The 20,771-nt window shown below is 40.2% G+C and overlaps 1 protein-coding gene across 1 annotated transcript; it reads left to right on the top strand.

The window, feature by feature from the left end:
* The first annotated feature begins 323 nt into the window (after positions 1-323).
* On the top strand, positions 324-15,004 carry RXYLT1 (ribitol xylosyltransferase 1). The gene is made up of 6 exons (XM_034063408.1): positions 324-478; positions 883-1,053; positions 2,027-2,129; positions 9,647-9,961; positions 12,877-13,047; positions 14,102-15,004. The coding sequence occupies exons 1-6, from the start codon at positions 334-336 to the stop codon at positions 14,517-14,519; spliced, it is 1,323 nt and encodes a 440-aa protein (XP_033919299.1). The 5' UTR covers positions 324-333; the 3' UTR covers positions 14,520-15,004.
* The last annotated feature ends 5,767 nt before the right edge of the window (positions 15,005-20,771 follow it).

Genomic DNA, 20,771 nt, shown 5'->3' with positions numbered 1-20,771 from the left:
ACCTTGTTTGCGCAGAGGTCAAAGGTGTAGGAAGGCTGCTATGAGGTCTCCACGCAGCCCTCTCTTCTCCAGGCTGAGCAGCCCCAAATCTCTCAGCCCGTTTTCACACAAGTACCTCAGAGTACTCATTTCTCGGCTCCGGGCTGCACAGGAACGAGTGTCTGCAGCGCACCCGCCGTGCCCCGGAGGCTGTACCGGCAATGGCCGGGAGGGCAGTGGGGCAGAGGCAGGTCAGGCCGCGGCAGACCCGGAGCCTCCCGGGCAGCGGACGAGGCCCCAGGCTGCAGGTGCAGGCTCCTCCCGCCCGCACCAGAGGGCGCGGCTCCCGGCGGGATGCGGGGCGCTCGCAAGCGGCTGTGCTCTGCCTTGGTAGCCGCTTACGTCCTCTTCTCACTCTACGCGGCCTACACCGTCTTCCTCCGGCCCCGGCGCCCGGCCGCTCCCCGTCCGGCGCACCGGGATCACCGCGGCCCGCGAGGTGAGAGCGGCGGTGGGGGCCGCTCCGAGCCGGCCTGGCTGCCAGCGGCGGAGCCGCTGCGGCTGTGCTCCGGGGCCGACGCCGTTTGTCAGCCACTGCCTGCGCCGGAAAGGCCTTGGCGTCCCGGGCGTGAGGGAGCGGCGGGGCCTTCCCGCGGGGTGTCCCCGGCCTTGGGAGCACCGGCGGGGGGAACCGGGGGCAACCCCTGAGGGAGACGGGGCTGAGCCCCATCGCGGGGCCCGCGCTGGCGGCGGCCATGTCTCCAGTGCTTTGTGAGGCACCGGGCCGCGGCGGCTGGAAGCTTGTCAGGGGCTGCTTAACATCATGAGCTGCAGAGAATTCGTCCGTTTGCTAAACTTGTCAGATTGTTCTTTTTATGTTAATTACGCTTTTGGGTTTCTTAGATCATGTTGCCTTGGGAAATGAAGAGTGGAATCCATGGGAAGGGGATGAGAAGAATGAGCTGGTTGCTTCTCAGCAGAGATACGAAGCTAATCTTAAGATGATAAAAAATGCAAGATCTCACCTAGAACAAATAAGCCTTAGAGTACAGATCTGGGGCAAAGCAGCAATTGGTAAGCAGAAGTAATCAATGTCTATTACCCACTTCCTGTTACAGCAGTTTACCTTTTTTTGTCTGAAATTTATATATATGACTAAATAATACAGATAGCTATACATGAAGAGTGTTAAGGAACTGGTAGATGTAACTCAAATTGATGTTAATACCAATATATATATAAGAGTAATTAGACTTCAGTTTCTTTGCACCAGTTCAAGGCTGGTTTTCGGATCTGTCAAAATTGCTCAAATGGTAGAGAAACACAGTTACTTTTTTCATAGAATCTAGTTTACAAGACAAGGACAGGCCTCTTGGCTAAACCAGAATATATATTTTTGTCACACTTTGTGCAATAAAGCATCACACACTGAGGAATAAGGCATTTTCTGTATGGCAGTACTACTGCTGCTGCTGAACTTTGCAATTATTCAGTTTTGAAAGACACTTGAGTTTCCTTTCTGTATAGACTGGGGCCAAGATCCTCTCAAGCTCTTTAACTACTGCTGAAGACATATTGTTCTTATTTAGCCTTTTTTGAACATGTAAAGTTTCCAGGTTCATTTGAACTTTACTTGCAGATGATTGTAGAACACATTAATATACTATGTGGTGATGCATTCCTTCACAAAAATTTGTTGTGTTTCAGAAAAGCCTAAGAGAAGTATGTCCTTGAAGTGCTGATTGCCTCATTTTTCAGTGATGTGTGTACTAGAAAGTTATGCTTAGAGATGTGGTAGTGTGGTATATCCTTACCTGCTGATACTTTGATAGCCCAAGAATCTTTTTAAAGGCCCCAGTGTGTGAAAAATTGATCTTCAGTAATTCAGTCATATGGAATATGACATATATGAGAAGCTTTGTCATTTCTTTCCCATGTTCTTAGGTTGTTATACTTTTTAATTTCCCGTAAATATTATATTTGCTAAGAGTATAGAGTAGGTAAGATCTGTGCACTCAAATTTTCAATCCTGTGTTCATTTATGTAGGTCTTTACCTGTGGCAGCATATTTTTGGAGGGCACCTTGAGCCAGCTGAGGTGACTGCACAATGGAGAGAAGGAAGCCAAAAAGCAGGAAAAACATATTTCAGGTACTAGTTGCATGATGTTGACTTTAGTTGTGTTACCTTTAGGAAATGGTGTATTGGAAAGTTAAAGAACATAGTAAGATGCACAGGCGCGTTACTTTGTCTGTCTCAAAAGTTGCAATTAGTTTAATAACTAGAACAGGTTTACCAAGGAAGTTGTGAATGCCCCATCCCTGACAGTGTTCAGGGCCAGGTTGGACAGGTGCCTTGAGCAACCTAGTCTAGTGGAAGTTGTCTCTGCCTGTGGTAGGGGGGTTGTGACTAAATGATCTTAAGTCCTTTCCAACCCAAACAATTCTTAGTTGCAAATACTTTACATTTGTCGTGTTTTGATAACTGTGGAATATGCATACAATTTCTGATTCAAAATTAGCACAGAAAATGGTTACATTTATTCATCAAAAGACATACTTGAGATAGCCAGCAAATTATAGCCCAAAACTTGTAATTATTAACAAATAGAAAACTATGGAGCAGTTTCATCTGTTTTGTGAAAAAATGTGGAAGGACTTAACAATGCTGAGAGGGAGGAGAGCCAAGGGACCTTGGGAGAATGGGTAAAAAAAATCCCTACGAAAAGTTGAGGAACAGGGGTTTGCAGCTTATAGCTGACTGAAAGAAGCATGGAGTTCTGAGGCAAGAAAATGTCTCCTGCTATTTGGGGATTTTTTTCTACTCTGGGAAAAGGAACTTCACTCATTCATTTATAAATAGGACTGTATCAAAACCATGATTTCATAGAGTCATAGAATAGTTAGGGTTGGGAGGGACCTTGAGAACATCCAGCTCCAGCCCCCCTGCCATGGGCAGGGATACCTCACACTAAACCATGTCACCCAAGGCTCTGTCCAACCCGGCCTTGAACACCACCAGGGATGGAGCATTCACTACTTCCTTGGGCAACCCATTCCAGTACCTCACCACCCTAACAGTAAACATCTTCCTCCTTAGATCCAATCTAAACTTCCCCTGTTTTTTCCTCCTTGTCCTATCAGTTCAGTCTCACTGAATAGTCCCTCACCAGCACCCCTGTAGGCCCCCTTCAGATACTGGAAAGCTGTTATGAGGTCTCCACGCAACCTTCTCCAGGCTGAACAGCCCCAACTTTCTCAGCCTGTCTTCATATGGGAGGTGCTCCAGTCCCTGATCATCCTCGTGGCCTCCTCTGGACTTGTTCCAACAGTTCCATGTCCTTCTTATGTTGAGGACACCAGAACTGCTCACAATACTCCAAGTGAGGTCTCACGAGAGCAGAGTAGAGGGGCAGGATCAGCTCCTTCGACCTGCTGGTCACGCTCCTTTTGATGCAGCCCAGAATACAGTTGCTTTCTGGGCTGCGAGCGCACACTGCAGCCGGCTCATGTTCATTTTCTTATCAACCAACAACCCCAAGTCCTTCTCCGCAGGGCTGCTCTGAATCTCTTCTCTGCCCGACCTGTAGCTGTGCCTGGGATTGCTCCAACCCAGGTGTAGGACCTTGCACTTGTCATGGTTAAACTTCATGAGGTTGGCATCAGCCCACCTCACAAGTGTGTCAAGGTCCTCTGGATGACATTCCTTCCCTCTAGCGTATCAACCGAACCACACAGCTTGGTGTCATCGGCAAACTTGCTGAGGGTGCGCTCAGTCCCACTGTCCATGTCACTGACAAAGATGTTGAACAAGACCGGTCCCAACACTGACCCCTGAGGTATATCACTTGTTACTGGTCTCCAGCTGGACACTGAGCCATAGACCACAGCTCTTTGTGTGTGGCCATCCAGCCAGTTCTTTATCCACTGAGTAGTCTACCTATCAAATTGATGTCTCTCCAATTTAGAGACAAGGATGTTGTGTCGAGCAGTGTCAAACACTTTTGCACAAGTCCAGGTAGATGACATCAACTGCTCTACCCCATCCATCAGTTCTGTACCCCCATCACAGAAAGCCACCAGATTGGTCAGGCAGGATTTCCCCTTAGTGAAGCTGGCTGTCGCTAAGCACCCTGTTGTCTTTCATGTGCCCTAGCATGCCTTCCAGGAGAATCTGCTCCCAGATTTTGCCAGGCACAGAGGTGAGACTGACTGGTCTGTAATTCCCCAGGTCATCCATTTTCCCCTTCCTGAAAATGGGGGTTATATTTCCCTTTTTCCCATCATTTGGAACTTCACCTGACTACCATGATTTTTCAAATATGTTTGCCAGTGGCTTAGCTACTTCATTCACCAGCTCCTTCAGGACCTATGGATGGATTTCATCCGATCACATGGACTTGTGCACATTCAGGTTCCTAAGATGGTCTTGAGCCAGATCCTCTCCTACAGTGAGCCTACGGTCTTCATTCTCACAGTCCCTGCATCTTCCTTTCAAGACTTGGGTGGTGTGGTCAGAGCCTTTGCCAGTGAAGACCGAGGCAAAGAAGTCATTCAGAACCTCAGCCTTCTCCATGTCCTGTGTAGCCAGTTCTCCTGATAGTTTCCAGAGGGGGCCTATGTTGTCCCTAGTCTGTCTTTTTATTTCCTACATACCCATAGAATCCCTTCCTGTTATCCTTAACATCCCTAGCTAAGTTTAATTCTAACTGGGCCTTAGCTTTCCTAACCTGGTCCCTCACTTGTTTCTATAACAAAAAACATCCTGTCAGCATCTGGTTAACTGCTTGAATTACAAAGATTACACTGGAAGCACTGCTTGTTTTAAAAATGGGGTTTGATCTGTGATCATGCGTGTCTTAAGACAATAGTCAAACATATTTAAGGAACAGTATAGAACTTTGAGGTCATATACAATATAATTTTACAGCTTTCTGTAAGGATACAGTAAAAGCTGAAGGATTTTTTTTTATTTTTACAGTATGCAGTATTAGCTCTCCTATAGCATTTAGTCAGTTTCACCAGGATCCACTTATTAAAAGAGCTTTCTTTTAAAGAATAAATGATGTGCTCAGCTGTTGCTTCAGAAAGGTGGTTATTCCTCCCACAATAAGATAGGGTTCTGGTTGAAATTTGTAGATAATGTTTGAAGTAAATACATGGTTGTGAATTGAAAGGGGTTTTTTTGAAGAGAAAGGGTACAATACTTGCTTTGAATGGAGGCTTGTGCCTGCAGTGTTATCTTGGTGGGAAGAGGCTTTTGTTTCCAGAAGTAAAATTTTAGGAGCTTTAGAAATCAGTGGCACTCTGTCAGCCAGATTGTCTTCTTGGTATGGATGTGAGAATTTTTTCCAAGTCTTTGCCTTTCATGTTTATAAAATGAAGGTAATTTGCTGCACTTAATGAGTCTGTCACTTGACTGATTACAGTTATTTTCTCTCTGGTGTGCCTGTTTCAGGTGAAAAATAGCCTCCCATCGTTCCTTAGGGTATACATCTCTCAAAGGAAGACTTCTATACTAGCATTTAAATATCTTCTTGTTTTGTTTAGAGGAACCAGGGATAATAGAGTCTTTATTTTAACTTCAACTTGGATGCTAGATCCCATAAAAATGCAGAGTTTAAGTTTGGTACCAGCGTAACAGAGATTATAATTTAACAGGTTAGTAGGAGTTTGTTGTGTAAAGTATAAAAAATACACAAATATAACTGTTACTTAAATTATTAGGATTTTGAAATTGTTCTACTTTTTACTCAAATGGGAAATGTTATTTTAGTTTGGGGTTTTTTTGGTCAGGAATAATTAGTACATGTTTTTTTCTGCTCTCTGGTTATAAGATATTACAGAATTGTTGATTTCTTTAATGCCTGGCTGAGGTAAATTATCTCCAGTTGATTACTAGATGAGACTAGAGGGAACTAGCTGAGGTGATATATTTGGAGGATATGTGCTGCTGTGCAGTGTTTTGTGGTAAGTAATGATTGTTAAAACACAGAGCTCTCATGAATGTTCTTAAAGAATGTCAAATTAAAAGACACAATGCCAAAATATCACTTGAAGATAGGTGCATGAAAAAGCCCATTTTGTATATTTATGATAGAGTATACACATTTTATATAGATTTCGATGGCTTCAAGTTTTTACCAAAGAAGTTACCTAAAAATGCTAAAATTATCAGCTTCTTCATGAAATGCAGGGATATATATTTAAAAACACAAGTGGAGAAAGAGCTGCATAGCTGTGGATTCTAGTGACATTGGCACATTCATACAAGTAGGAGAGCAGGGTTTCGCACTTTCCTTGGCCTGGAGCAATTCACGTCCTTCCCTCCTGTCATCTAGGAGGATGTTATCGAGGCAGGAGTGCCAAACTTCTTATCTCTTGTCCTTAAGAGCATTCCTACATTTCTGTTTCACTGAGGGGCACACCCTCTCTGTTTCATAAATGTTCAGTGCTGCTTTCTCCAAATCCCTGTTAACCCCAGCTGTTCAGCAGTTCTTAAGTCTGGTTCTCCTGTCCTCCTTTCACAAATGGCAACCATCATGATTCATGCCGGAATGAAAGCATATTGGTCAGCAAAGATTTTCTTACCTGCCAGAGGACTGTGCCAAGAATAGCTTGTGACAGTTCAGTTTCCTTAATACCCTTTGGTGAAGCTTTCTGAGAATCCAAATACACTATGTCTACTGGATCCTCTTTAACTGTATTATTTACATATTCATAGATTTGCATCAGATTAGTGAAACAGCAGTGTTTGTCCACGTATGTGATCAGTGATCTTACCTTTTGGTAAGATACAGTGATCTTACTATTTATTACACTCTTCCAAAGAGGGAATTTATACAGACTGGTCTGCTCCAGAGTCCTCAAGTTGTTTTGTAGATGGGAATGACACTGGTGAACCCCTTCTTATAAGGCATAGTGACTCTTAATAATGACAGCTCTACACCTTTGCCAGAGGTTCTGCACTCCCATGTTTGAATTCCTTAAGAATTCCCAAGTGAATGCCATCCAGGTCCAAATCCTCCATTTGATAGAATATTTGTGTTCTTTACCTTATATTTCTTGCTGAAAAGAATGAGTTAGGTACAGGATTTTTTTCTGCTATAGCTTTGTCATCCCATTTTAAACTGTTATCCCTCCAGTTCTGTAGTTGTCTTTTTTGGTATACTTTTAATCTGTTTTGGTTTTCATGTGTTTCAAGAACCTTTACTCTTAATCAAAGCATCTTTTTGCAATGTGCTTTTCAAATTGCTTTTAACATTAATTTTCTCTTCGCATTTCATGAGCAGTATTTTGTGAGGTTTGATGTCCTTATTTGGGCAAGCTTTTAATTGTTTTCAATGTTGTCCTTTGGCCTTTGACAGCTTCCCTAACTTTTCTATTAAGCCATATGTGTTTTGGAGGTCTGTATTGCTTCCTTTTGGGATTGAGGCACACAGCATACCTGAGCTGCTAACACAGTGTTTTTGAACAGCCTACAAGCTCCTTGCAGGCTGCTTCTTACTTGCACTACTCCTGTCAGAGGGACTTTTCTCGATTTTTCTCATTTTTAATTCTTTTGTTTCATAAGGAGTATCATTATGCTGGTTGTATTTGGTACATTCCCTCCTGCTGCAGTGTTAAGCTTAATCATGCTTCTCTTGCAGAGTAGCAGTCTGACTAACACCTTTGGAGTTAAGTCTGGGTGACCCAGCATCTTGTCATATGGATTCTGAGATTAGTAAGGAAAAACAAGGACTTGACAGGAAACAAGTAATTTATTGAGTCCAAAAGTGTAATCTTCCCATAGCCTCCTTAAGCTAACCTTCATGTGAGTAGTGAAAATCTCTTAGAACTACTGCCTTAATTTTGTAGCATTTGTAATCTCTCTTTACATTTCTCAGTTGTGTTCTGACTGGGAGTTAACAGCACAACCTTAGCCCTGTGGTTTATTGGGGTATAGGATTTCCATACTTTTCTTTTTTCCCCAACTTTTTTACACTGTGAAAGTTCATATTTTCCTGCACGCAGGTCACTGCTTCCCCACCTGTGCATGTGGTTATTCCTGTGAAATTGATAAGCCTCACAACACTGTATCCATAGATGAAACACTTTTCTCTCAGGTCTCTTTTTCAAGGCAATCACTGGATTGACTACATACACTGGATATAAGGAAGAAATTCCTTACTGTTAGGGTGGTGAGGCACTGGAATGGGTTGCCCAGGGAGGTTGTGAATGCTCCATCCCTGGCACAGTTCAAGGCCAGGTTGGACAGAGCCTTGGATGGCATCGTTTAGTGTGAGGTGTCCCTGCCCGTGGCAGGGGGGTTGGAACTGGATGATCTTGAGGTCCTTTCCAACCCTAACTATTCTATGATTCTGTGATACACTGTTTTGGCCATTTTGATGCTCAAGGTGTTTTCTCTTACAAATCGTTTCTCATTGTCTGTTCTCATGTCTGTTAAACTGTTAGCTCCAAACTACACCACTCTCACCAAGACAGCAGCATATTAGTTTAACTCAGGTTTAGAATAATGCTTGCCTGAGGTCTGTCTGCTTCAGGTAACCTCATAGGAATAGTTCTTTACAGCTTTTGCTGTGAATTTTGTTTTCCTCACTAAGCACGCTTGACCTGAAACTAGCTGTCAGTCTCGGTGCTTCATGAGTTAAAACTCATGCTCATTCTAAATCTGTTAAAACTCATTCGGAATTAAGCATTGCTGGTAGCTGAAAAGCTGTAGTAATGCAGCGGACTTGGAAAGCTTAACACTTAAGTGGCTCTTAGGAGGAGTGGGGGGTGTTACTGTTATTTTTTGTCCTCTGCTCTTCCCAAGCTGTAATCACTAATCCTTTGAGTTCAGTCAAGAAATAGTCTGTTAACATCTCAGTTACTGAAGAACAAGAGCTGAACCAAACACTGGCTTGCTTAATTTAGGTTCTTAATTAGCTGTTGTCAGATACTTGTAAATGATCAGTGATATAATGATTTTGCTACATGGTTGAAATTACTCTGTGAAATACATTGTGAAAGCTCTAGAAATGCAGTTTTCTACCTGCAATATTTGTGCTTACTAGTGTATATCAAAGTCACTCAAGCAACATAAATTTACATTTACTTAGACACCTCTCATATTACAGATTCTACTCAGTATCAGACGACACAGTGGTTTTGTGGTCTAACCTTAACTGCACCAAAATTACAGAGAGAAGTAGTATGCCAAACCAGTCCTTCATAATGATACTTGGTTTAGTATTCTCTGACAGATTTTTGGGAGGGCCTCTCTCTTGGTGTGATACAGCATTCCTTGGCTATTACTGGGATTAAAACAAAGTTGACTTTCAGTGAACATTAAAGTATATCCCTTTTTTTTACAGTTGATTGGTTTACCCACACGTCAAGTTTTGAATATGGTAGTAGTTCTGATTTATTGACAAAATATCTTATTTTATAAGTCTGAGTATCCTTTTCCTGAATAAAAATGAAGGCAGCTTTATTCCCGTGTTAAGCCGTGAATACTGACGACAGAAATGGTTACAGCTTCACAGTTACTCTGCAGTATACTGCATTTACTTTATTGAAGGAAAAAAAATATCTTTGGCATACACACTGTGTAGTAAGGGTGTTTAGAGCATTAAGGTAAACGATTTGTCATAAGGGTGTTTACTGTTTGTATTTTGGTTTTCACAGCTTCATCACTGGTCCATCTGTAGTTCCTGGCTACTTCTCAGTTGAAGCTGAAAACGTGGTGCTAGTTCTGAATGGAAGAGAAAAAGCAAAGATCACTTACGCCACTCAGTGGTTGCATTACGCACGAACGTTAATTCAGACTCACAAACTACAGCATGTAGCAGTTGTGCTGCTTGGAAGTGAGCAGTGCAACAATGAATGGATTCAACCATATCTGAAAAGAAATGGAGGATTTGTAAATCTACTCTTCATTACATACGACTATGCATTGGTAAATGAAGAAGATATTTTCCAGTGGCCTTTAGGAGTAGCTACGTAAGTGCTCTAGACACAGATTATGATTGAAACAGAATTGTTATGCATAAGATATGGGAAATACTCATGAATGTTTCTGCTGATACCCAAAGCAATTATAGTAAGTAAACAGCAGAACGTGAGCCTGATAATGATTTTGTAAATCAGGCATTGCAATCTTTGGAATTGCATTTAGCAATAAAAATGATAACAGGAAAAGAATACTGGGATTTAGGGAGCTTAAAAAAATGAACCTGTGTGTGCTTAACCAGGTTTTCTGTTTGATTATTTTTTTTCCTTTCATAGATCTGTTGTTGAGATTTATCATAACTGCTGATATGATACATACCAGTGACATGGGGATTTAAAAGATAATTACCTAATTAAATTTTAGCTACTGCTTGTTTAGGAAAGGGATGGTACTGGTGGTACCATCCAACCAAGTTTTTAACACTTGTTATTTCCCTCAGTAGGAAATTTTATAGCTCCCATTTGGAATTACTATACTCCAGTTTCACATATAAGCTGGTTAACTGCTTACTAACAAAAACATTTTTTGTATGCTTACTGCTTAAGCTATGTGGAGTATATAAAGGTTTGGTTCAGTTAGATGCATTTTTATTCCATATTAACAGAGTTAACAGTGGTTTAGCTACTTCTGGTAATATAAGATGAAAAGATGAATATCTTGTGTTGAATTTAAATTTAATATCCTGAGCCAGTTGGCAAACTATATTGAGTTTTTATGTGTAGCTTGGACACAGTGTCATTGAAATAGACTATATTTGAATTCTTGCTGATGTCTGAGGATTGTTGGCCTTGGAAGTTCCTGGCAACAAGCTGAGTTTTGAGATGCAAAGATTAAGTTGACATAACAGAAAGTAATAAGAGTTACAGCAGTAAATTGCAGTGCAAAGCTGGGTGGAGAAAGGTGCATCAGGTATCAGAATGGGGCTTCATAGCCCTTTCACACCAATAGTTGTACAAATTGTGGTTAAAGGTATGCAAATGTGCGAGATTTTCCAAATGAAGAGGGAAAACAGAGATGTAGAACCCTTCATAAATATTTGTCTTGAAGAAAAAATGATTCTCTGAAAGTAAGTGAATTAACATTCATCACTCAGCAAAACAAGGAAAGGACTGTTTTGTCAAAATTTAATGAAAAGAAATGTAAAGGGAAATTTAATGTGAAGGGAATGTAAAGAAACTGAATACATGGTCAGAACCATTAACAGCAGTGAAGCAATCAGTACATAATAGAGACTACCTTTGAAACCAGTAGGAATTAGGATCAGGATATAAATTTTCTTAAAAAAAGAAACAGCAGGGAAATAGAACAGTGATCAAGCAAAAATAACAACAGTAGATGGACAATCTGTCTTTGAGAATGCAAAGGAGCAGAAACTTTCTTAACATTCAGCTGTAGCAGAAAAAATACTAACTTTATGTAATGAATGACAAGTGCAAGGTCCTACACCTGGGTCGCAACAATCCCAGGCACAGCTACAGGTTGGGCAGAGAAGAGATTCAGAGCAGCCCAAGGAGAAGGACTTGGGGGTGTTGGTCGATGAGAAAATGAACATGAGCCAGCTGCAGTGTGTGCTTACAGCCCAGAAAGGAACCGTATTCTGGGCTGCATCAAAAGGAGCGTGACCAGCAGGTCAAAGGAGGTGATCCTGCCCCTCTACTCTGCTCTCGTGAGACCTCACCTGGAGCATTGTGTGCAGTTCTGCTGTCCTCAGCATAAAAAGGACATGGAACTGTTGGGACAAGTCCAGAGGAGGCCACGAGGAAGATCAGGGGACTGGAGCACCTCCTGTATGAAGACAGGTTGAGAAAGTTGGGGCTGTTGAGCCTGGAGAAGAGAAGGCTGCATGGAGACCTCAGAGCAGCTTCCAGTATCTGAAGGGGGCCTGCAAGGATGCTGGGGAGGGACTATTCATTAGGGACTGTAGTGACAGGACAAGGGGTAGTGGGTTAAAACTTAAACAGGGGAAGTTCAGGTTGGATCTAAGGAGGAAGTTGTTTACTGTTAGGGTGGTGAGGCACTGGAATGGGTTGCTCAGGGAGGTTGTGAATGCTCCATCCCTGGTGGTGTTCAAGGCCAGGTTGGACAGAGCCTTGGGTGATATGGTTTAGTGTGAGGTGTCCCTGCCCATGGCAGGGGGGTTGGAACTGGATGATCTTGAGGTCCTTTCCAACCCTAACTATTCTATGATTCTATTCTATGATTTTAAAAGGTTAGTGCTAGCCCCTCTGCTGCAGCAGTGTTTCATTGACTGTCATGCTGACCAAAATAAGTGAAGTACAATTCAGAAAATCAGTCAAAAGAAAAATGTCTGATGTGGTTAAAAGATGTCTTGAAGGGTGGCATGCAATTTACATTGGATTCCAGGACTTTGCATTGGTTTTGTTGTGTCCAAAAAGACAAGTTAAATAGCTTGTATGACAGCTATTTAGTAGCCAAAAGATTAATGAAGCCCGCCCAGATCAAAATGAGATTTTTACTTTCAGAGGATGCCAGTGTTATTTTCAGTTACTAAATGCATGTCCAAAGATTAGGGTAGCTGACACTTAAACACCATAGTTACCATTAACCCATCCATTTCAGTTATAACTAGAGGTTGTACCAAGAACAGCTGCTTTTGAAAAAGCATGTTTCTCAAGGATGCTTTGTAACATGCACACATAATGTCTCTGATGTCAAAAGAAAACATAAGTATTCTGGAAAGTCTCTGAGGGCAAAGGAAATAGAGACAAACTTTTACGGCATGACTTGCACTGGGTTGCTTGTGTGTCTGTGTTTATAGATGTGTACTGGGAACAAATAGGTTGTTTTAGTCTTAGAATCTGCTGCAGTAAAGATGAAATGGTGTAATATGTTTTTTCTTTGACATAAAACATACGCTTGTCTAATTCATGTGTTGTTTTTACAGCTACAGAAATTTTCCAGTTGTAGAACCCAGCTGGTCAATGGTACATGATCCAAGATCTTACTTATGTAATTTCTTAGGAACAGTTTATAAGAACTCTTCTAGGGAAACGCTAATGGAAGTTCTGCAGCAGGATGGGCTTGACAAACTTTGCTGGATTGCAGCCAGAGAACAGTAAGACTTTGATTTACTTAGTGAAAATATTCAAACTTTGTTGCCTAGTTCATTATTACCAAACCTTTACTGAATGTTAAAAAATAGTACAAATAAATGTAACTGGTCAGAATTAAAACAGAGAACATTCCTGACTCTATTTGTTTAGGTCTTCATAACATGACAGCCTTTCTGTTGCTATCTTTTACATAAAGCATATTTTTAAAGATATAAAAAAATCCCTGATGTATACTACGTACAAAGACCATATTTATTTTTTTATTTTCTTTACGTACATTTGATTATGGTGGGAGAAGAAAAATTTCTGTTGTACCTTGTGTGTGTTAATGTCTTAGTAGAACAAAAAGATAATGTGTTTTGTTGTATTCCATATAAGAGACTGGCTTTAACCTGCACAGCACAGATCTCATTTCAAGTAAGTAGAACAGGTCTTTTGACTGACAGCATCAGGGTTCTGATTCTATGTATTACTTTTGCCAAGCAACACCTGTAAAATGTTTGATAGCATTGGGAAGACCTCAGCTACCCTGATGAAGAATCCCAGGAGCTGGATTTTATCTGTGACATAAAAGATATTCTGAGGTGCTTCAAGCAGATGGATTCAGCTTAATGGTTTGCTTTACATCCTAACTTTTGAAGAGCAAACCTCAATTGAGTTCCAGTGTTTAAGGTCTAGAGAAAAAAAAATCATGAAGAAGTCCATTGAGTGCCTCCCTGTATGTCTGTTTCTGAACTGTGATGTGAATTGATATATGCATCGTCCAGGTCGTGTAGATTTAAAGTGGTGTTTCAATTTGCTTGTACTTCTAAGTGTTAACAATTTCCTGAAAGGACCATATCTTAAAAATGTTACAATCTATTTCTAACAGTGACTTGACTCTTTAGGTATAGTTTAGACAAAAAGTAAAAGCCAGTTGATTGTGTGTGCAATGTGAAACTCATGTTGACAGCATTTTCCGTTTTATAGGTAATTGAAATAAAGCATATCTCTTACTTTTTTCATTGCAGTGCCGATAGAGAAAAATACTAATTTTCAACCACTTTACCTTCCTAGGTGGCAGCCTCAAGAAACAAATGAAAGTTTCAAAGACTATCAAGATGCCCTGCTGCAGAGTGATTTGACATTGTGCCCAGTGGGAATAAATACAGAATGCTATAGAATTTATGAAGCTTGTTCATATGGATCTCTGCCTGTTATAGAAGATGTAATGACACCAGGTGATTGCGGAAACTCATCAATGTACCACAGTGCTCCGTTACAATTATTAAAGACCATGGGGGCTCCATTTATCTTTATTAAAAACTGGAAAGAGCTTCCTGCTGTTCTAGAGAACGAAAAAAAAATGAGCTTACAAGATAAAATTCAAAGGAGAAAAAAGCTTTTAGAATGGTATCGCAACTTCAAAGCATGGATGAGACAGAAATTCATCAATAGTCTGGAAAATTCATTTTTGTCCACTGATAAAGGGTAAATTGTCCCTTTTGAAAATCTAGACAGGGTGGATGCATTCCTTTTGAAGTCAACAGACTTGCACTAGCTTGGCCAGGAGCAACGTTTGGTTCTCCATCCTTAATGATGTCCGGAGAGGTTGTTGACTTAGCAGGATCATGGTCTGTAAGGATGTCAACAGTTTTATTACTAGTTTCACAGTTTCTGTGTTGCTGTGTAACCTGATAATTTTTTTTTTTTAAGAGAATATCTTTTGAGCATGTGAAGTTGTTAAAATCCAACATGCGAACAACACTTGTGCTCAAAGAAAAGGAAGGGAAAAGCTGTATTGTACAGGGTAATTTATTATGTAGACTGAAGAAGAAAAGTATGATTGTAGCAAAATTGCCAGGTTTAGCACAGTCATTAAGATATAGCCTGGTAAGGTGCTTGTTTTGAAAATGTGAACTGTTTACTTGATTGACATTTCATTTCCAAGAAGGTGGCCATAAAGCTAATGAAACACTGTGGAATAAAAATGTATATCTAAAGGTAAAAACAGAGCTTTTTCTTAGAAATGCTTCATAGCAATTTATTTCTCCTTCAAGTTCAGATATGAAAATTGCTTTCTTTCATTTCTATTTAGTTTTGGGACATAACCCTTCTGAAGTTCTCCTCTGGGAGTATTCATTATCTGCATTTACAGCTGCACATTCCGAACACCAGGCTTGAAACGTGAATCTGCTTGTAGCTTATCTCATTGCTCAACATCTGCTGAAACTTGTCAATTCCAAAAGATGGCAGAAGTATAATAGTGCATGTACAACAAGCAGTTTCAACAGGTTTTGTTAAATGTAGCCCAAGGGATCTGTTACTGTTCTTGTACATCAAAAATGACTGTAATAATGAGTATTACCTTAAGAGTGTTCAGCTGGGCAGTGTTAACTGTTAAACAGCAGTGGCATACCAAAGGTGGTGTTAACAGCCAGTTTGCTGTTTTCAAGTATCAGTGTCCCCGTGGGTTCATCTCATGCATGAATTCAAAAGCCAGTGACTATTACTGCTAAGTAATATCCATTTGTGTAATGATACTGTCTAGTTCTGGAATAAACCACACACAGAAAAAAACCCAAATAAGCAAGCAAGCAACAACAAAAAAATACATAAACCCAGTGGTTTTTAGTTTGCTAACAGACAATGATATTCATGGTGGCTGCTCTAGATCTTGGTATAAGGTATGTCTCAAAACACCTGGATTTTGGGAGCTTGTATTCTGTACGCATAGAAGAAAAAGATGGTGAAAATGATAGTTAATCCCATGCACAACACATCCAGGCAGGAACAGATACTATCTACTGTCAGTGAGAAGATGAAGAATCAATTCAGTTGTTTGAGAGAATACATGCTCTGCTGTTGCAGTCAGCCCTCTGGTTTGGGCTGGGATGGTGAAATACAGCTTTCCAGAGCACAAAACATCAACTTGAAGCCTCTTATAACCATGCATGCTGTTGGAGAGGCACTTCAGCACAAAACCAAGCCTGTCCTGGTCAGGAATGCCGATTGTAACCTCAAATATTACAGAGATTGCTCATTATGGAGTGTATTGCATCAAATTTAGATTTGTATTCAGAATAGATAACTACCAGTTTCATTATTTGAGGTATTTCCTGCTGATGAAGACTACATTATGCTGGATTGCCTTTCTATAAGAAGAAACAGATCTAGCTTCTTGTAATTTCATGTCCCTTTTGTCTCCTACATAATTCTGAACCTTTTAAGAACGGCTGTGAACATGTGGTGTAAACTGTTTAAAAGTTCAGCTTCTAGAGAGCAATATGTTCCCAAAGAAACAGAACTAGTCTTTATAACTGCTAGTAATCCTGTAGATAAGGAAGTGGCTTGCAAACGATCTGGCTGCCAATTGCTTACCATTCTTGAACATTTAAATTGTGAGTGTGTTTCAATAGTTAGGTTTCCTGATGTTTTTAGATACTTTTAGAGACTGGAACTTACACAATGACTGATGCTACTAGGAGTTTTCTAGAAGCCTTTATCACAGCACTTACTAAGATGAATTAGGTTTGCTTTGTGCTGGAATCTCTCTTGGCTTATTGCCTTCACCAAAACACTTGCAAACCCACAGAAATACAATGCTGTTACTTCTTGGGAAACAGTGCATGTTAATAATAACCTCTAAGAGCTGGGCAAACTCAGAAGCAGCTTCCATGCTATAGAGTCCTAAAGTATTTCCAGGAATTCTTCCAGCTGGTGTGGGAGATGTGGATGATGGTTGAACAAGGTTATGTTTATTTTGGCATGTTCATAAAGACTGACACAGGAGAGACAGAAGTATTTCAAATGCAGTTCCAATCGTGCTGTAAGAAACTGCTGCTTCCAAGAAAATTGTTACCATAAGTCATGTTGGGACTGCCATTTTCAAGTAGCTAAGGAAAAGTTTAATGTTTGTGTAGTGCAGTGAAGCCTACACAAAGGGTTTGATGAATCACCACCCCAAAAAACAGCTGACCTGATGAAAGTGTGCTTGGAAGGATGATGTACAGTTTACATTGGATCCCAATGTTGGGGTTTGGTTTTGACTATACAAAGATAAGTTTGTACAATAAGCCCTTCTAGCGTCACTCCAAAGTGACACTAAGGTTTTAAACTATTCTCATCTCAGCATCTTGTGTAGTTACAAAGAATTGCATAAGTTTCTTACCCATCACCTGTCCAGAAATTATTGATAATCCCCTTGATGAAGAAACAGCTTGCAAAGGGTCATGTTACCAATTGATACTTAAACTCTTTGGGTTGGTCAAATGTCAGGATCTCTTCAGTGCCTCCTGAACAATAAAAGCCAGTAAATGGGTATATATTTCTATCTTGTCAATATAAATTCTTTTCATATCTTTACTTGAATCTGAGCATGGAGGACTGCTTTGAGTGTTAAAACCCCTCTGTGTGACTTTTAAAGAGTGTAAAAGCTGAAAAAGCACTAGGGTTGAAAACTGACAGTGAAAAGTAATGCCAGTGGGAAAAAGATGAATGCTGAAGTATGTTCTTATGTATTTAATTCAAAGTTTTTAAGAGAAAATCCATCAGAGAGCTGGAACTATACAACAGTAAAATAGTGAGGGCAAAGAGTTCCAAAATGGGCTATGTAACATTAGACCCTTAGGGTCTGGTGTTTCAGTTTGGCTAGTGTTTTAAGCATCTCTGATACAAGGTCCAATAAAGAGACCTCAGTCTTCAGAGAAAACTGCTACACAATTTATAAATCAAGAACCTGTTAAGATAGCTCAAGTTCAGTACCCAAAAGCCACTGCCTGGTTTAGAGAAGCTGGCCACGCAGCCATGTATTTGTACAGTAACATCTCCTCCCTCCTCGTTGTGCTGAGTCCCCTGGCAGCATGTGCTTTTCTATTCACACTTTCCTTTCTGGGACCTGAGTGCAATTCAGTGAATACAGCTGTAGTAGAACACAAGATGTTTCTGATCCGTAGTCACACACAGATGTATTTGTCAAGCATGCCATGGAATAACGTGACTCATTCTCTCAGCCAGTTTTGCAGCAGCTTAATCACAGATGGATAGTTTTAGGTAAGTATCCTTAAATTGCTTCTTAGTTGATACTCTGCACAGTCCCATCTGACAGTGTGAAATGTCTGATTTTCATGTGACAGCATTTCCAATTCCTATGGTCTTCATTTTTTTTTCCATCTTCAGGAATGTATCATCTGTGGCTTGAGCTGCATTTAAAATAAGAAAAAAAAAACCTTCCCCCAAAAAAAGAAAAAAAGGCAAACAAACTCCCCCCCCCCCAAAGAACTGAAGCATTATACACAATTGCCATTAAATGTGTTTTCAGAAGATATGAGATGCAAAATAAATGCATCAAACAGAAATGAGTCATTCACTAACATCCAGATGAAGACATAACCCATTGAAAGCAAGTTGTGCAGGTGGCCACAAATAAAGGGAAACTAATCTCTGAATGACTGAAATTAGCTCCATTCTTTCAGATGAAGTTATTCAAACAGCATAAATCTGTTAAATTTTGAAGTTGGTATCAAATTATTTTTGTACAGAGCCCAAAATACAAGGTTTCTGCATAAGTGATTTCTTTCTTTTCATGGTTTCCCCTCTACAGTGGAGTTTTCTGAAGAATGAGAGTTATAGAATCACAGAGTCACAGAATGATTTGGGTTGGAAGGAACCTTAAAGATCATCTAGTTCCGTCCCCCCTGCCATGGTCAAAGCCTGGCCTTGTCCCTGGCCATGAGGGGAGATCCACCATAAGTAATATTCCCATAGCAGATGCTGAAACATCTTCTTCTCAGGCTGCTTATTTATTACACTTCAGTATTTGTGACAACCGTTGTCAGCAATGAGGCTAATATGGAGGTAGATGCTAACCCACTCTGGGACTGAAATACTCGGGTGCAAGCCTTTGGTCCAGCAGGGACACTGCCATTGCTGCTGCCCAGCAGCCATTTCAGAAGCATTACCACAGTTTAGGGCTGAGTCCATTCTCTTTGCCCCTACTTTTGACTGGGGAGAAAAAAATGTTTCCTTTGTCACAGTGGAAAGCTGGGAATAATAAATGAGTCTTGAAATTCTTTATGAGACATGAAAAAACAGTTCTATGCTATAGAAGAGAGAGGAAACCATCTTTTTCTCTGAAGGAACTTGAAAGACCCAAAGGAATAATGTCTGACAGGCTTTGGCATCAAAACTGATTATTTTTTCCTTCTCATTTTCTTTCACTTCTGTTTTCTTTCTCATACTAATTGTATTTTCTGCTGAATGGCATTTCATCAACATAACACTATGCTAGAATCGAACTCTTTGAACAGTAAAATCTAACCTGTAATGGTGAAATGTAGCAGCAATGTTTGCATCTTGCTTAATGTTAAAGAGTTTTACAGGAGAAGCAGTACTCAAAGATGAAGTTGAAGACATCCCACATATTGGACAGGATGCTGTCACTATTAAACCACCTTTTTTTCATTAAAATGTGCAAAAGCATAAATATATTAAGAAATGTGCCTGTTTCATTGAAACTCAAATTATTATATATATATATATATAATAGTCCTGAGCAAATTTAATAACAGAACAAAGCTTGAAGATAGAAGACTTAGTAGATTCTACTAAGAATACTTAGTAAGTATCCTTATTACTTAGTTTGCTGGTAACATAAATTAGGCGATTGCTACTTCAGGTGTAGCACAAAGATTTCTTTGTATTCTTAAGAAAGAACTATTGTATCAAAAGGTAGATATTTTTTAATAACAATATTCTGTTGTCTGCTGCCATTGCATGTGAGGAAAGTAGGTAGTTTGATTTCAAAAGAGTTACTCTTAGTTTCCACAAACACAGCCCAATGGACTTGAGCTTATGGATCCTCTTTTTGAATATGGATCTCTATATTCCTTAGGAATATGGATCTCCATATTCATTCTGAATATGGCAGTTGAGAATTAAAGACAGCTCTGTTTCCACTAAGGGGAAATGGAATGTCCTGATTAATTGCTGTAGGAATTCAAACAGTGTTTCACACTTCCTTCAAATGGGAGCATAGATTTAAGACAGTGATGTGTGCTCTCTGGTATGCAGTCTTTAATTGCATATTCCTTATTGCTGGAGGGCTCAGTTTATTAATTTAATCGTGATTTATCAATCTCTGTCAATGCAGCCCTTTGCTGATGATTGTAGAGTATCATGATTGCTTTAAAGTGAATACTAAGTAGTCTTGCTAAGGCTAAAACTGAAGACAGTATACTATCTGATGAGTTACAAGCAGGAATCTGCACCTTGTGCCATGTTGTACCAATTCTTCCCCTGTCTAATTTGACTCTTTCTTTTATGTCTTGTCTCTTTGCTTTTTTAGACCCTGGGAAGTGGTTTTACTCAGCTGACCCTCTTTTCACATTGTTGTTTTTAGACGATAGCAAATTGCTTGCTACCTGGTAGGGATATCATTTCCTTGTCCCCATGGAGGATTTCTACCAGTTACCAGTGTAGGTGAAATTAGGCTTTTGCTGAATTTCTGCCTTAGCAAAGCTTTTGTTGCTGCACAGCATGCTACCAAAGTATCTATCTGTAGGATATTACATTATCTGAGTGCTTGTTTCTTAAGCATTTACAGTCTGTTGTATCAGATTTTTGACTGTATTAAAAGTTCAGTGAAAAGGATTATGTTTGTAGGAGCAGAAAAGAGGACTAACTTCAAACATCTCTTTGCTTACCATTTTGCAGCAAGGAATGCGCTTTATTCCCTGAATGAAACCTC

Source organism: Melopsittacus undulatus, chromosome 5, assembly GCF_012275295.1.
Source record: "Melopsittacus undulatus isolate bMelUnd1 chromosome 5, bMelUnd1.mat.Z, whole genome shotgun sequence".
NCBI classification, from domain to species: Eukaryota; Metazoa; Chordata; class Aves; order Psittaciformes; family Psittaculidae; genus Melopsittacus; species Melopsittacus undulatus.
Note: the sequence above shows the minus strand (reverse complement) of the source record. Positions and strands in the feature narration are given on the sequence as shown.